The following is a 17,780-nucleotide window of genomic DNA, read 5'->3' on the forward strand; positions in this document are numbered from 1 at the left end:
TTTTCTGCCACATAGAATGACAATCAGTTTTATTCTTTCCTTTTATAACATTTACACTTGTCTGGGCAATAGAAAATTCTTACAGCAAGTGAAGAAAGTGAGAAACTCTGAGCCATCAACAAGTTTAAAAAGGGAAGAACAATTCTGATTACTGTTGAAAAGCAAACTTCCTGAGTAAGGTAAGGCAAGGAAATACCTTCCTACCTTGTTGATCTAGTCACTTGATTTATATTCAGGAGGAGCACTTTTATGAGCAGAGTACAAAAAAGGGATTTTTTATTATAAAGCTAAATTCTATAGCTTTCAAAACATATTGTCTATTCCTGTGCAACATACATTAAATTAATATTCCCATTTTAAAAAGTGAATGATGTAAAGGATAAATACAAGTAGGCAAGAACAAGCAAGTCAAGGTGGACAGCACAGATTGATGCTGTGATTGCAAGGCATGAACAAATGTTAGCCACATTTGTGTTTTCCTTAGCCAGTAAGAGAATGGATTTGTCAATGCATTGCAAAGCAAGTAACTTTACAAAAGCACTTGAAGTGTGAAGGTGCTTCTACGAGGGCTTGAAAAACAGTTGAAGTGTTTGTTATCAGAAGAGTGACGTGAGAAGTGGGGTAAGAGTAAAGCATAAAGATTGAGTGATCAGATTTTGTGGTAGGAGTTAATGGAGTTCAGTAGTTTGGGGGACTTGGGTTCTTTTAGGTGCTTTTGTTTGAAGAAGTAAAGAGTGCTGGTAAAATTGTTTTATCTCAATATTAGGGATAAATAGGGAAAAAAGGTGAATCTAGAATTTAGTTAGAGAAAAATGGTCAGTTTTTACAGAAACAATGAGATCCTAAGCAATTAAAGGATTATTAGAGTTAAATGATTTTATGATACTATAAAACCATTCGGTTTTACTGATTACACTTATACTTTTCTCAGGTTAAAGTCAGGGGAAAGGATACATACAGCTGCAGCGAAGCTGCTCACTTAAGTTAGGGAAAGTGTATACTGTATGTTAGCCTTTTGTCAGGGTTAGATTATGAACCAAAATGTGCTCTAACACCTCTGAGAACGCACGGAGAGCTGTAAGTGTGTATTTCTTATGTAAAGGGACAAGGCAGTTGTGTTTCATCTGTAGAGAATTAAGTTACAAGTGGGAGATTCCGAAGCCATCAGTTAAAAAAATTATCTTTGGTTCTGTAAAAGAAATAAGCTAGTATACATGCTTCATTTTTAAAAAGCTGTTTGTTCTGAAACAAGGATGTCGACATTATTTTACAAATTACCTTTGACAGTAGTATATTTTATGAATTGTCATAACATTGTTCTTCTCCTTACGGGTTTATACTGACCTCTCTTGTTTCTGCAACGCCCTGCTGTGAAAGCAACAGTACAACAGCAAAGGAAGATGATAGATGAGCAAAGAACAACAGGAATCAACCAGACACTTAAAGCTGCAGCTTCCCAAGCAGGTGCCTCATTGTCCGAAGTATAATTCCTACCGCTGTAGCCTTTGGTTTCATTCAAGTGTTGCTTACTGCTGTTCAGACGGGGAGGAGTGGGCATGTGGGATAATACCTTGGCAGACTTGGATGTCAAAGTTGAGTGTAAAGTCTTTTTGTCTGAGCTGGTGATTGACTTGGTGCTTACTGAAGTTGTGCTTGTCCACTTAGCAAAATGATCATCCAGTGGAAAGGTTTCTGGCCTAGAATAACTAGTAACTTCAGTTTTTTGGACCATCAGACTTGTGCTGGAGGTGTAAGTGGTTGCTGTTGGGCTCTGGCTAGTCGTAGAAGACGGAGTTTGGAGCAGAAGAGAACTTGATGTGGCATTATGATGCTGGCATCTTTCCCACTCGGTGGTCTTTGTGCTGTTTTGCTTTTCATTTTTACTTGGTGAAGAGTGAATATTTGGATCTTTAGATGTCAGTTTTTCAAAGATAATAAGATCTGGATCAACCCCTATTAAATGATAAACAGTGTTAGTTTATGTGATAAAAGCTCATCTTCACACCCACAAAAAGAGCACATGGGAACAATGGCAGGTCAAGGAGCCCAAATAATATTCATGAACACCTTCTAGAATAGGCGTGTCACTGCCTCAGGTTATGGGACACATTACGGGGTGCAAGGGAAGTGCATTTTGGGATTGCACAAGCATTGTATGGGATGCTTAGGGAGAGAATCAAAGGTTAGAATTGGGAGGGATCTAGGGGAGTCTCAGCAAGCTGTGTGTCTGACAGTGTACACCAGCGACTGGAGGGGGGCTGCACTCTCGGGGGCTTATACATCCAAGTGACAGCAAAGAGGGAGACTCAGCACCTCAGCCCAGCTGCTGGGGGCATTCACATTGTACCTGTATGAATGTATATATTTTAATTATCAGATCTCCATCCTATGCAGGCAGAGAAAGCAGGATGAGGCTCTTGGTGTCTGCCCGTGTTTGTGTGTCTGCTTTATGTGTTCGTCTGTGTTACCTGTGTGGCTGATTGTGTATATATAGATGTATATATATATCTACTTGTGGTGTGTATGTGTGCTCTTTGTGCACGTGCCTAATGGGAATACGCTTCCAGCCTTGCTACTGTTTGGATCTGGGGACCAGGAGCAGTGGGCAGCATCGCCTCTCAGTCTCTCAGATCTGGTATTGTATTTTCCCCAAGCATAGTATTGATTAGGTACTCAGAACATGAAGCCTGGAAACAGGGTGTATCTTCAAGGGCCTTATTCAAATACAAAATGGAGGAAAAGGGGAAAATACTCATAGAAGTAGGTACGTTAATGAAAAGGAAAAAAGTCTTACGCTTTTTTAGCACTGTATGTTACTTCAGAAGATCTTTTAGCACAGCAACTGACCTAATGTAATTTTAACATTTGCTATAGTTGCTGTGTTTTCAGCCTTTGGAAATGAAATGCTTAGTTACCTGTTGTGATGTTGTACAAAATGACATTGATTCTAGCCTTTAGTATGCAACTTTCCAATGCTGGGCAAGACACGTGCAGGCAATTCATGTTCTCATGAATAGTTCCATGGTAAAACACTGCCAGATTGCAGGAAACTGTAATACAAAAAGAGTAAAGTTGAGCTTATCGGCATAATGAACATTGCATTTTGCATGTTATTACATTATTTAACATCAGAAGATCGCTAATACTGGGCAGCTCCATAGTACTTTAAATCTATGGTTCTCTCAGTATTGTGCAAACTCACTAAACACCTAATCAGTAAAGCAGAACTACTTATAACTATATTCTTATTTTAAGAAGAAGAAATAGAATAACCACCTGAATTCTCAGTGTGCCTCTGATACAATAAAATCATATGCTTTAGCTTGTAGTCCTCATACCAGTTGCCTGCCTTCACATCTCGGCTGCAGTGAGGGGACCATTTCTAAAAGTAAAGTTATGGAGGAAGACAACTTTGAAATGCTTCTTTTCTTGTGTAATGTACCTGTCTACTTGAAACTGGACTGCAACCATTCATTTCACCAGATTATTAAACAAACATCCTAAACAAAAAGAAGTAAGCAACATCCTGCGCCACTGCCAGTTCCCAAACATTTTCCTTGTTTGCCTTTGGGCTATTTCTGTGAATAGAGTAGTTTAGACAATTCTTTATTTACGTTTGGAGGTTCAATTCTATCTTCTCATACCAGAAATTAGGGTGAAAGTAATAATGAATAAAATGCCTGAACAACTGTCACTGAAACCCAGAAAGTATATAGATGCCTGAATCTGAGTGGTGTAAGATTTAGACTGAAAATATATGCTGCATTACTTGTCATTAGAGTCACACTATATTTGTATATAAAGCAGGAAAGACACTTCTTTCAGAGTCTTATAGGATATCAAAATGTGAAGTCAGAAGTTAATTTTATTTTATATCAGTACACTTGGACCAGGATCAATGTTAGGTTTTGGTTTAGTCATATGAAGTTTTGGAGGTCTTATTGATTTTATTTTACCTGCCTTGATTATAACCTCCATACCTGAACTAATACAGCTACCTACAATTTTAAAAAGTATTGACAGGGCAGAGGACACTTTCAATAGCAGCAAATACTGTAAATGATTAAAAGAGCTAAGGAGAACTTTTCCAATACTGATTCTGACTCTTAAGTTTGCACTTCAGAAAATTGTAGTATACCTTCTGTCTCTATATTGGACGATTTGTGTATGAAGTGAGCTTTTAAGATTTATATTTGTTAATGTAACTCTCTAGAATATGTGAATTAATAGGCCTGAACAGTTGCCTCAGGCAAAGAATTCTAAAATAATTCTGTGACTGTTTTTTTTTAAATATTGGAAAAACGTTTTAGTTACAGTATATTTTCGTAACACTCTTGTGAAAAAGCTTTATTTTACATCAATTGTTAGGAAAATACTTAGCTTTACAAATGTATTCCATTTACTTAGGTATTTATTCCAAAGATTTTCTCACATTTGTAAGTAATGAAAATAATTTGTAATACTTCTGCAGTGAAAAACAGGAAAAAATCGTGCAAAATTAACCTATATACAAATGAGAAAAGGAAGAAAATACACTAAGCCTGTGCATACTATATTTTCTCTATTATTTGTATTTTTTTCAACTAGAAGCCTCAATACTGTATCATAGACCAACACAGTGAACACACACCTTGAAAATATTTGGGTTTTTTTGATGTTTTGGGTTTTTTTTGTTTGTATGTTTGGTTTGTTGTTTGTTTTTTGGTGGGGTTTTTTGGTTTTGGTTTTGTTTGTTTGTGGGGTTTTTTTGTGGTTTGGGGGTATTTTGTTTGGTTGGTTTGTTTTCTGTCATAATGAACTTACCTGCCCTAAAAAAGAAGCACTATTTTCAAAAAACTTATACAATTAATTAAATACAAATTTGTAATAAAAATGCACTCTGTCTGCCCAAACAGTACAAATTCAGTGGCTCAATTGAAGAAAAAATCATGGCCAAAGTGCTGTTACAGAGTTTATGTTGTCCTGTAGTTTTTAGCTACTTACATATAAATATCGAGGTTGTCTGCCTAACTAACACAAAACCAGTAATACTTATAAGTCAAATTGGGATCCTAAACTCTAATGACAGCAAGCTAAAGCTAAATGAATGATGATAATCACCAATTTTTCTTCCACTGATGTAATTTCTTGTCTTATACCTACCTCTAGTTAGGCTTTATTAGTTTCCAGTTATTTGTCATAGGAAATTGAGCTGAGAGTAGATAGTTATGAAAACACAAAGACACTTATGATTAACAAATCAATAGAAGAAAACTTGAGGGAGACGGAATTACAATCTTACAGGGATTATACAAAGCTCTAGCTTTACTATATACCAATTGGTTTACATTTTTTTTAAAAAAAGACTAAAAACATTTTGTAGTGTTAGAGAATATTTAGCCAGCACATGACTAGTTTGATGTATTTCCTGAGGTTACAGGCATTTGTACATGTCATATATAAAATATACATTTGCTTCTATGGCTAAAGAAATTTAAAATCCAGTGACTATTTTTAAGAAAATAATTCTGAATATAGAAATAGTTCTAGACATCAATAAACACTTTGTATCATTTTAACGTGAGTTTAAAAGACAAAGCCCTTCAAATATTTCTGTGAAATATCTGTGTAGTATTTGCTTTTCTGTGATATCTTTTATTCGAGGATTCTTAAACACTTTGCAAACACTAACAATGTGGTATTATTGAAGCCATTGTTTGACAAATCACAATTTTCAGATATTTGTTCACATTGATGATTTTTCTTCCAACAGAAAACTGTTCTTCACTTGCATCACATGTAGCTGTTTGTACCCTTGCCTTCAGACCCATGTATACAATATTCTGGATTTTGTTCAAGAATGGATGTTTTGGGCTAATAGTATCCTTTATGTTTGTTTTTCTGCCTGATACGTGACTACTATGCAAGTTTAGTACCATACTCTGTGAAGAAGAGTCCTGTTCAAATCAGCGTCATTGGTTTTTCTCTACAGGAGTAGATGGTGGTGGATACTGAAGAGTTATTGTTTTAATGTTAGCATTGCCCACAAGCTTTGTAATGGAGATCTAAAATTTCAAAGCAGACCCTAAGATTTTCATCTGTTTCTACTGTGGTGTTCTAAAAAATTCAGATTATCAAGTTCCTTTCTACAGGACTGAAGATAAAGGAACAGTTAACAATACGCCTCTGCTTTCCTGCCTCAAAAAAACACATATATCCCCTTTTTTCTTTTCTTTTTTGTTTTTTTTGTCATTTCTTCTTCAAATAAAGGAATGTTTGTATACAATTTATGTTTTTCCTCATACACCATGATGCAAATTTTAGTGTGTGCAACAATCTTGATAACAAACACTCACCATTCCTCAGAAGGCAGCAGGTTCTGCTGCACTGTTGGGGTGAGACTTCTGCATAAATCTTCAACACTTGGGCTCCCCTCTTCTGCGATTCCTGCAGGTCAATCAGAAGACCTGGGAAGCGACGGATCCAGCAGTTCTTGTAAAAGGTCATGGGTGAGCAGAGAGAGTCTGACTCCACAGCCATACCCAAGACCAACAGCACTTCTGCTATGGCCACCAGCAGAATCATCTCTTCAACGTGACGGGCTTTAATCAGCGCACTTTCTCCTCGACAGATGCTCTAAAGTTTGGACCATGTTTTAAGAGACAAGCTCTTGGGTGTTGAGGATACTGCCAATTCTGCCAGGGACGTGAGCCAGGGGATGTTTTTTCCAAACAATTTCCATTATGCTGTTTGGGCAGCTGCTGGAAGGAAGCAGCCATTTTATGAGCTACATAACATTATAATAGTTATTACCATTCTCAAACTTAGTTATTTAGAGAGAGTTTTTGAGAGACAACAGGCACAGGTTGCTTTTAGTTGTTCAGAGACTTTTTTGTGTGGTCTCAAGTTTGTGTTTCTTGTCCTTCTAAGCCCAAACTAGGCAGACTGCCTGAATATGTGATGAATAATGGTGAGCTCAGCGTTTTGTTTCACCTCAGCTCTGAAAGTATGCGGTACAGTCACTTGAGAGCAGGCAGGTCTGCCACTTTGTTCGGGCATGCTATTAACACAGAAGAAACAGCTCAGTTTAGTTGCATAACACCTTTTGAACTATCTGGTGGTTGCAAATATAGTTTCCTTCTTTGCTAACAAACTGAACTTTGTAATTCTGTCTGCCAGCCAGAGGTGGAAATTTTTTCCTCTTCCCTACTGTGTTTTGGTTGCAAGAGTAACATGATTTTATTTGCAAAGATCTAGGAATAGATGGGTATGATTGGAAAAGGCTGTGACTGACATTCATCTCCAGACTAGGTAGGTAATCAACATCCTGCCCCTAATCTTCTGTAATTTTAAGAATATTGACGAGTCTGTATGGGATCTTCTGCTTATGTTTAAGCTTGTAAGAGGCCTGTGAGAGTGCAAGGAAGAAAACATAGTTGGCATATAGGGAGGCAATTCTTCAGGCACCTGGTCTGCAACCTGAAACTCCCAAGTGTTTTGTTTCTGAAAAGGACCCAGTCTGATCCCTGATTCCCACTTCTGTATGTCTTTCATACAGGAAGGCTTTAAAATATTGCAATACATGGGTTCATTTAAACTCAATGGACTATACAGTTAGGTTGAGAGAATTAGGTAGAAATATGGGCATCTGCAATAAAAATTCTGTTGAATATATATAAATATTTTAGGTGGCTTTTTTTTTCCCTCAGTCCTACAGGAAGTACAGATCAGTGACATGGGGGAAGGAAAGCCTCAAACTCTTTTTAATTCTTTAGTCATTGTAGCTGGTGTTTGTTTTGCAAGACGAGGCCCCCAGTTTGGAAATGAACTAACATGTATACAATTTTGTTTCTTACAGAGCTCCTTAACAGGTAATGGAGTACAGAGCAGGTTAAGTCCTGTTGATCCAATAGCAAGACCAGGGTATTTATTTATTCAGTGGAACTACTGGCTATAGTCAGGAAGCCCCTCATCACAAGAAAGACATTGAGGTACTCCCTGTCTTTGATGCTGATGAGGCCCCACCTCGAATCTTGTGTTCAGTTTTGGGACCCTCACTACAAGAAAGACATTGAGGTGCTGGAAAGAGTTCAGAGAAGGGACAAGAAGCTGTTGAGGGCCCTGGAGTACAAATCTTATGAGGGGCAGCTGAGGGAACTGGGGCTGTTCAGCCTGGAGAAAAGGAGGCTGAGGGGAGACCTTATCGCTGTCTGCAACTGCCTGAAAGGAGGTTGAAGCATGGAGGGTGTTGGTTTCTTCTCCCAAGTAGCAAGTGATAGGAGGAGAGGAAATGGCCTCAAGTTACACCAGTGGAGGTTTAGATTGGATATTAGGAAAAAATTCTTCACAGAAAGGGCTGTCAGGCACTGGAACAGGCTGCCCAGGGGAGTGGTGGAGTCACCATCCCTGGAGGTGTTTAAAAGTCATCTAGACAAGGTTCTTAGGGACATGGCTTAGTGCTAGAGTTAGGTTAGGTTCTGGTTGGACTCAATGATCCTGAGGGTCTCTTCCAACTGAAATGGTTCTATGATTCTTGGTACCTGTTTGGTAATTTGATGCATTTTATTTTTATTTTCATCTCTGTCTGAAAATCACGACTTAAAACCTTAAATATGTTTCAATACACCTGTTAGTTTGCATTCAGTGGACTGCACAGGTATGCATAAATATACCACTGGCACCAGCACAATTGATAGTGTATTTTTCTAAAACTTTTGTTTCAGCTTTCAGAGTATTCTGAGGAATCATTTGATATGGGACACAATCAGAATTTTGAGAGATATGCCTGTATTTTGGCATTACCCTCCAGCATTTTGTATGAATTTTGGACCTATTTTGTTCTGTAAGACTTGCATGTAAAACTGTTGTTTCCTGATTGCTTTCCTCACTCCTGCTCTTCCCAAAATTTCAAGACGAGAAATCTAGAAGATTCTGAATAACTTGGGGAATCATGCAACAAGAATAGTAAACTGATACAGAAGAAGTAAAGCTTCTTCTGAAAAGCATATTGGGTAAAGCTGAATATGTCTTTAGTCCTTTTAAATAAATTTTTACGTAAGCAAAAACTTAGATGTAATAGGTAGCTAGATGTAATAGGTAGTTTTAATGGTGTATGTATTTGTAATTGCATAAAGACTACACTGTCTCACTTCCTCTGGTTTTGTGTGTTGGACGCCCTGCAAAATGTATGTGTAGATAACAAATATGTCTAGTTCTTCCTTTTCAGAAAACAAACATACAAAACCCCTACAAATTAAAAAAGTACTAGCCTTTCATTTAGCTGGACCTGAAATGCCATACTTTTTCTTTGATTTCTGTTTGGCTCTGTCCAGACATTAAGATAAAGTGTGAGACTGGATGTGAACATGCCTGAGCATCTAAGCATCTTTCAGACCATCCAGTAAGTCTTTTTTCTGGCATCATGTTTTGAATAAAGTAAGAAATTCTCAAATACCTGTTCCTTCCATTGAGGCAGTCCCCAAACAGAGTGAGAGTACTCACTGTATATAACATTTAATTATGCATTCGCACAAATAGGCTTGGGTAACCAGTCTTGTTGTGTACAGATCCCTGTGTTTTCAATGTATTTTTAAATATATTTTTGTTTGTTTGTTTGCCACTGTTTACCAACAGACAATTGCTAGTCTTAGTACCTTCATGTTTTTATTCTGTTTTGCTTCAACCAAGCAGCCTTTTTTCCCTTTCGTTACTTGTCATTCTTTTTCCCTTCTCTGTTTCTGAATAAATTATAAGAGCAGAAATAGCTTCAGGAAAACATTTTATTTAATGAAATGTAAAGAGATTGGAATCAATAAGTAAATAAAAGGCTGCTTTAGGTAATTTCCTTTAAAAACTGAAAAGTTCTGTTAAATTTCAGAGTCTTCTGCCAGCTTCCCCACAATTTCACTTTGACTTTCCTATGGGAAGTGCATATATATAATTTCATGCTGAAGTTTTAAATCACAAACACTTTGTAAGAAGGAAGTACCCGAGTCTTACCTGCAAACCAGTGACCAGCTGTTCCATGTGCTCTGCAAGGAGGGATCAAGAGACTTTTACTGTTAGTAGGGAGTCTGTGGTCGGTATCAGACCAGCAGTCCGTGTTATTTAGTAATACTTTTCATCAAGTTTCTCAAATTTCTTCCAGGAAAAGAAAAAGGCAGTTGCTTGTTTTCTGTGAGAACATGGATGTCTTTGCAGATCTTTCAGTAAAAGAGATGTAAATATACCTGCCACAAGGAAGAGAATGATCTTTTTAATGATTTTTCTTAGAAACAGAAACAGTACCTGAAATTTTCCACCTGGGCTGGCAGTGATAATGGCACAATCCAAGAGCTTCCTAGCACAAAGGATTCATCACCGGGCATTAACTCTTTTTTTGCCAAAAATAAAAGCAGGTACATTTCCCATATAAAATGACAGGTATATGTTGATATTTTGAACTATGTTTAGCTTATATGGAATATATGGTTATAGTACTCTGAATTTGTAAAAAACAGAAAGAGGATCTATAAAGTACAGGGAAGGACTAAAAATGCCAAGGCTTGGGTTCTGCAGATGAGCCTGTCTAAAACTATACTGCACATTGGTTCGGTTCATGGGTCATCTGTTGTCCACATTGTCATTGACCTGTGCTGAATGTCTCCAAGTTGATCTCTGTTGAATGTCTCCAAGACCCCAGTGCAGCCCTAATGGAGGAGCACAGCGGCTGGCCTGGGTCAAGTTGAAGTTTCAGCATTTATGCTGTTTGAGCAGCTATGGGAGCCAGCGGTGTTGGTCACTATGTCCCAACCAAGGATAGTGCCTATTTTGGATAGTTTCTTCCACTTTGTCAGTGGTGGTTGAACCAGTATGATCAGAGATGGACATATTGCTCATGTAAATGTAGATAAAAGGAGACAGTTTGACCTCCTGTCTGTGTCTTCCCTTTCCCAAGGAGATTAGAGGAGAGAAGGGAGAGATGCTCCCTGAGGCCCAGATGTGGCAAAGCCACGCTCTTTGGTGCTGCCATGGTGATGCAGAAGTACACAGCAAATGATCACTGCTAGCACAGACCTGGCTTCTCTCAGGTATGGGGAGAGACCAGTGCTAACCATGTAAAGCAGTTCACTGCTACAGTTGAAGTGAAACATGTTCACTTAATTCATCTGTGTTTTAATTGTCCCTGACAGAGAAGTTGAAAGATGACAGCCACCAGCTGAGAAGAAGCAGCCTGCAGTTTCCTATGTAAGGTATGAACTTGCCTATGTCCTCCTGTGAACATCAGTAAACTTATTTCATCAGACATGCAGCACAATCCCATGCAACATCAGCCCTAATAATCCCTGCTGAAATCAGTGGAGCTCTGTGCCTGTGTTGCACTCCATGTGAACAAACTGAATTGCAGGCCTGTGTTGAAATCTTCTATCTCATTTATTCTTAGATATGTACATGTGTTTTCCCTTTATTACAGCAGTGTTAAGGTCAAAATTTTACGTAAGCTAAGTATTTTGATAATTCCAGGATATGTCACTGTAACTCCATTATAGTATAATATTTATAAAATAATGATGTAATGAATCATGAAATAATGAAATGCAAGTACTTTGAAAAAAAAAAAATCAAAGCAAATTTTTTTTACATTACTGAAATACTGCCCTGACTTTCTCCTTTAAAATTTCCTTGAAATCAAAACGTTCTTGCAAAATGCCTTAAGTCCAACAAAACAGCATTTTTTGAGAGAACTGTTTTGTCAAAAACAGCTATTAGTGGTCAGATTTTGGTTTGGAGCAATATATCAAGTTCTTAATGAACCAGACTTTCTCCAAGGTTTGGGATGGTTGGGTCCAAGATTCTGGTTTCAGCCCCATGCCAGCAACATGGTAAAAAGAGGTGAAATATTACAGTTTCTGTTCCTGGGACTTTGTGCAAACCATTTTTTAAACGCTTGTTTCAGAGGGGCTGCCAGGCTCTGAGATTCTCTCAGAGCTTGGCTTCAAACTAATTCTGGTAAAACCTCTGCACGAAAGCTGGAATCTGTGTGTTCAAACAAAGAACAACAGAAGTCTCAGCCAGATTAGATTTATATGAATATAAATCTACTGCCATACATATAAACTCGAGCCAAGTTTTATGACAAAAAGCACAATGTTTAGCAAACAGTAATGAATGAATGCTGATTTACGATAGACCTTGAAACTAGGCAAAGGGAATGGAGTTTCAATATTGTCATGAATTTTATACAGCTGGGTATGTAGTGAAAGTCTTCTGTGTGGGTTACCATTCATCTTACCTAGTTATTATGTACTAAAATTCAGCTCTGCCTGTCTGCACCAGGATTTAAAAATATATGCTGCCTTAAAAGCACCCAGTTTATTCTCATCTAGACAGAGCAACACAAGAAAATTCTGGCTGGGGATGCATGATGCATTTATGCAGAACAAACATCCCTGACAGGAGGTTCAGCAGCACTCCAGCAGCCTGACCCCTGTTGAGGTTTTGTCAGGAACACTTATTTCACCTGAGAGAGTTTCAAGGAAATTCCTTACTGGATCATTGGTGTAAAAAATAGAACAGATTGAATACCATTGTAACAATTTAGATGCTCACATGTCATGTTGTCTGGTGATGGAACTCTTCTCATGATGCACAGAGAATGCCCAGCAGCATACACACTATTGGAACAGCCTTTTTACTGCCCAGAGAGAGCCCAGTAACACACACTTTAGTATTAATCACTCAGTAAATTTGACTAAAGCAGGGGTAAGTTAAATATTTGATAATAAATAATCAGTATTTAAAAAAAAATCCACTCCAAGTATTTTTTCAGTACTGTTACAGCATACATTTATTGTAAGGAACAAATATTAAATAGTGCATCAAAAGCAGAAAAATTAAGCAGGAAACAATAGGTAATAAAGTCTAAACAAGTACTATCAGAAATAAGATTTTTTTTTTTTTAATAGCATCGCTAATGGTGTAGGGTAAGAAATGCTTTGTTTGGATGCAAATCTGAAAAAAAAAAAAAAAGAAATTGCCTTTATTTAGCAGCTCATCCTTCACAAATGATAGACATTTCAGTTGAAATAAAATTATGCTCCAGTCAGTTCCTCTCAGAAATGCCAAGATCCTTTAGAACACTGATATTTTTAATGCTGAAATACTGCAGGCTATTTCCTATGTTCCACAGATGCTTACTTTGTATCCTGTGACAAGGAAAATACTGAACAATGTCAGCAGTTGGGGAATCATTTCCAAAAGACTAATTCCTCTTTGAGTAATTCCACTGTTACTCAATACACAGTTCCCTGGCAGTACCGTACAATTCCCTGGCGTCTCAGAGGGAGGAATGTGACACTTTATATTTTATATTAGATAGCATGTATATTTTAAACATCCCCTGATTCTGTTCCAGTTCACATTTTAGACTAATAAGGCTGAAAGGAATTCAAATTTTACTTTGTTTTTTCCCTTTATGTGGTCCTTTCCTTAGACCAATCAGGTTGATGTTACTTTCTGGTTCTCATGTATTACCCAGGGTCAAATCAAGAGAAGGTTTGCCTAAAACAAAGACAAAACCACTGCAGTCTTCCTTCAGACATTGTACTGATGCTTAAGTGTTTGGTTCTCCTCTGCTGCAGATTTATTTGTGATCTTGGGTTAGACCCACAAAGAAATTCAGGCTATCTTTCATGTATATGTAAACCAGGTTTCCTGCCAAGAAAAGCATTTGTCATTCTGATTCCCAGTCACTGGTACTTCTGTTACCCCTTTTTGCTGTGTCTTGTGACCTTACTAGTCTGGAGACGCATCCCACAAAGCCATTGAGTGGTTCATGGAGGAAAAACAAGTAGCCATGGTTTTCTAAGTGAATCTAAATCGTCTTAAATACTTGAAGTGAATGTAAAGTGTAAGCAGGCATCAGTCTTAGAATCATAGAACAGTTTTGTCAGAAGGGATCCTCAAAGCTCATCTAGTCCAAGCCCCTGCCATGAGCAGGGATATCTTAAACTAGATCAGGTTGCTCAGAGCCTCGTTCAGCCTGGCCTGGAATATCTCCAGGGATGGGGCATCTACCGCCTCTCTGGGCAACCTGGGCCAGTGTTTCACCACCCTCATTGTAAAAAACTTCTTCCTTATGTCTTGCCTGAATCTCCCTTCAGTTTAAAACCATTGACCCTTGTCCTGTCATAACAGGCCTGCTAAAAACTCCATCCCTATCTTTCTTATAGGCTACTTTTTAGGGGCTCGCAATAAGTTCTCCCAAGATTCTTCTCCTCTCCAGGCTGAACAACCCCAACTCTCCCAGCCTGTCCTCACAGCAGAGCTGTTCCAGCCCTCTGATCATTTTTGTGGCCTCCTCTGGCCCCTCTCCAACAGGTCCATGTCTTTCCTATGCTGAGGGCTCCAGAGCTGGATGCAGTGCTCCAGGTGGGGTCTCACCAGAATGCACACAGCACACAGAACAGGCTTGCACCAGGCCTGCGCACATCTCTTGCCAGTCAGGAAGCATGAGCTGAGTTCCATAAGAAAGAGTGCTGCTTCTCTCTAGTTATCTCTGGCTTTGCTTTTCCCGGCTGTGTAGCAATAGCTCTTCCTGACTGTGTTTCCTTGCTTTTGCTGTGCTGTAAGAGTCAGAGGGCTGTAGAAATGTATGCCCAGGCAGAGAAAGGGTCAGAAGCTTAGGTTTTCCATATCATGGTTGAATGGTCTATTACAATGTAGCTGCTGTATAAAAGAGTTTCTTCCATTTCCAAGTCTTGCTAAAAGAAAATAGTGATCTCTCTTCAGCCTTGGAAATAATTCAGGCATTAACTACAAGAAAATAGTTCAGGCACCAAGCACAGGAAAAGGTGTCTAGACTGTGAATCCCAAGCAGAAATGGCCATCTCAACTCTAGAGTGAGGGCACCCTTATTGACACGCTCTGGTGCCTTCCCACTCCATTTGTAGGCATTTGTAGAATCCTTTTCCTTTAGATAAACTTGTCTCTCACGCACTGTAAAGAGAGACCTGAACTATCTAAAACAGCTTGAAGATTTTGCTCCAGAAGCCAAATTCTAAAAGCTAGATATTGAAAAGCTGACCATAATTACCCTTGTCTTCCTCTCTGGGTAAATGTCTTGTTCTTCAGGGTATGTTCTTTTATCACAGACTATTTAACAACTACCATGACACAAACTTGTTTTCTTGCTGTTTTATGCTTCAGCATGTTCCTAAAGAGTGACAGATGGTCTTCCATATTTGTCTCAAAGATCATGCAAGTCTTTCATGGCTCTTAACTACAGATTTTGACTTTGCAGCTGTAGCACTAGAGTTCCACTTTTAACTCTGAAAAATGCATTTCTTAGTCTTTTAAGATAAAACAAGATGGCTGCTGGTGAAACAGCAAGATCTTTGATTCCAGTATAATATGTGTTGTTGATCTTAGCATTAAACAATATAGCTGTGGACTTGGAGACAGATGAAATTATCTCTACAAATACTAAACAAAAAGGTAGTCCTTGCCTTAGTGCACTGGCAGTGAGGATGATATAAGCACACCATACAGACTGACTGATTAGCATAGTAAAAAAACCAAAGGAACTGCCCTGTCAGCATGCTCTGACTTAACAGAGTTGCCCTGTCCTAAGCCTGGATAAAGTACAGAGAGCTGACAATCAGCCTAGTAAAAACAATTGGTTAAGGAAACAGATTTAGGCTTTTTGCAAAAGTGGCCATTCAAGAGAGAATACTGCTGACCCTGTGTGCTTGTGGTGGCTCCTGATGAACATGATATAAGTCAGTGCTCTTCAAAGTGTGCTCACGGGAAGAAAATACTTATTAGTACATTACAGGACTGATCCAGCCTATTAAAAACCTCATGGACTGTGAGGAAGATGGACTTGAAATCCTTCACAGAATGGCAGGTGCAGACACACAGGCAACAGGAAGAAATATAAGAAATATAAATAAGGAATATAAAAAATAAGGCAACAGAAGAAATATTCCATCTATCCAGGCTATAGTGTCAGCACTTTGAGGGAACAGAACTTGTCATAACTACACGGAAAAAGATCACTCACCAATTAGGAGCTAACTTAAAATACATCAAACATACGAGACTCCAAACCAGATGTCTAAAGATGGCAATCATACCAGCATGTTGGCAATCGTACTGTATTCCAACAGGGGAGCTTAATGGTCATGACAAACATGAGCTCTCTGTTTACCTCTGGAGTATGAATGATTACAATTGCCTGAAATGTCTGCCTGTGGGAATTAAAGTACGAGAAGGAAATAAGGGTTGGACTTCTACTGAACGGGTAAGACACTTGTGTGTGATGATCTTTTCAAGGCTGAACAAGGCAGAAAAAAACCCAAAAAAACAACACACAAAAAAACCCAAACAGCCAGTGCTCAGACTCAAGCTTCAGCTGTTTATAATGAAGTCAAAAAAACAAATGATGCAGTGCTTCATCAAGAATAGGAGACAGGAAAGTGGAATTTGAAAACTAATTAAATATCGAGGGAGAATAAAAGAGGAAAACAAAACAAGCACACAGGGAAACTTCTTAGTAGGAAGGAAAAAACAAAAGGTGATAGCTACGGACTGAGCTGCAGAACTGGTTGGAATCCTAAATAGAATTATTTCAGAACATGAAATAGGCCCTTGAAAAACAATGTAATGAATATGTTTTGAAGTGAAGTGGAAAACAAAAATGCACAGCTATCTAGTCCACCTCAACAAATGCTTTTATAGAAGTCAGCAGAAAATACCACCTGTAACTCTGAGATTGATGTTCATGTCATCTGCATGGGCTATATTTAAGAAGCTGAAGATTAACAAAACAGTGAGAGAGGATCATTGAGTACCATTTCACAGAGGAACTGCTAAAAATGAAACAACCTTGGCCTCCTTAAGGAAAAAAAAAAAAAATATATATATAAAGAAACAGCCTAATACCACTCCCAAGAGTTTTCATAGTTGGAGGAAGTGATCCCTTCTGAGTAGTAGAAATAGGGAGTTGTCTGAAAACTAAGCAATCTGCAATGACTGGAGATGAGTCACATTACTGCTAGAGAGAAAGATTTTCTGGAGTCTACGATACATGGAGTGAAAGAAATATCTTTATAAAGATAAAAATATATTCTTAAAATCTTTATATTAAGCATCATCATTTAAGAATACACAGGATGGCAGACTTCCTCATCTCTTTCAGGAGTTGTTTTAAAAACAAATAAACAAACCAAACGCCCAAACCAACCAAGAACCGAAACAATGGACAGTTTCAAGAAGGTAACAAGGCAAACAGCAAAACAGTCACTTTGTTCATGCCCAAGATGCTCGATTATTAACTTGCTCTTTCTTTGTTCATGTCAAACAAATTCAGGGCCCTGGTATGTAGATAATTTTTTTATGAATAACATAGGTGTCCTACTCCGGGAACTTAATTTAAATAGAAAAGATAGGGTAGCACATCAACTTACATAGTATCTTTATATGCTAAACCAAGAGCAGAGACACTGAGGGATTTGCGCAGGAGGAATCGGGAAGGTCATAGCAAAATTATGTATCGTTCCTAAATCCTATTGCTACACTAGATGTGCAAGATGATTCTTCCTGTTGACTTTGTCAGTGAATGCCACTGTGCCAAGCATCGGGCTGACCGTATCGCTCCCGCCTCCTCTTTGGCTACGCGCGAATACATGTCCACATACCCTATTTTTTTCTTTTCCTGACTGCGTGGTTCGAGAATATTCCCCCTCTGCAGAGGTGCAGAGGTACATTTATGGCAGGAGGCTAGAGCTGCCGGCTGGGGCTGCCATCCCGGACCAATTCAG

At 38.4% G+C, this 17,780-nt stretch overlaps 1 protein-coding gene across 2 annotated transcripts; it reads right to left on the reverse strand.

Moving 5' to 3' along the window:
- MANSC4 (MANSC domain containing 4) lies at nt 1-17,773 on the reverse strand. 2 transcript variants are annotated; one of them, XM_005510504.4, is made up of 5 exons: nt 17,658-17,773; nt 9,979-10,208; nt 6,336-6,737; nt 2,916-3,050; nt 1-1,953 (listed from the first exon to the last, which is right to left on the reverse strand). In XM_005510504.4, the coding sequence occupies exons 3-5, from the start codon at nt 6,562-6,564 to the stop codon at nt 1,307-1,309; spliced, it is 1,011 nt and encodes a 336-aa protein (XP_005510561.2). In that variant the 5' UTR covers nt 6,565-6,737; nt 9,979-10,208; nt 17,658-17,773; the 3' UTR covers nt 1-1,306. The 2 variants fall into 2 exon arrangements, with proteins under 2 accessions (XP_005510561.2, XP_021154093.1); XM_021298418.2 differs by having other exon boundaries at nt 6,336-6,740.
- Nucleotides 17,774-17,780: the final 7 nt, after the last annotated feature.

This window comes from Columba livia, chromosome 1 (assembly GCF_036013475.1).
Source record: "Columba livia isolate bColLiv1 breed racing homer chromosome 1, bColLiv1.pat.W.v2, whole genome shotgun sequence".
Classification (NCBI taxonomy): domain Eukaryota; kingdom Metazoa; phylum Chordata; class Aves; order Columbiformes; family Columbidae; genus Columba; species Columba livia.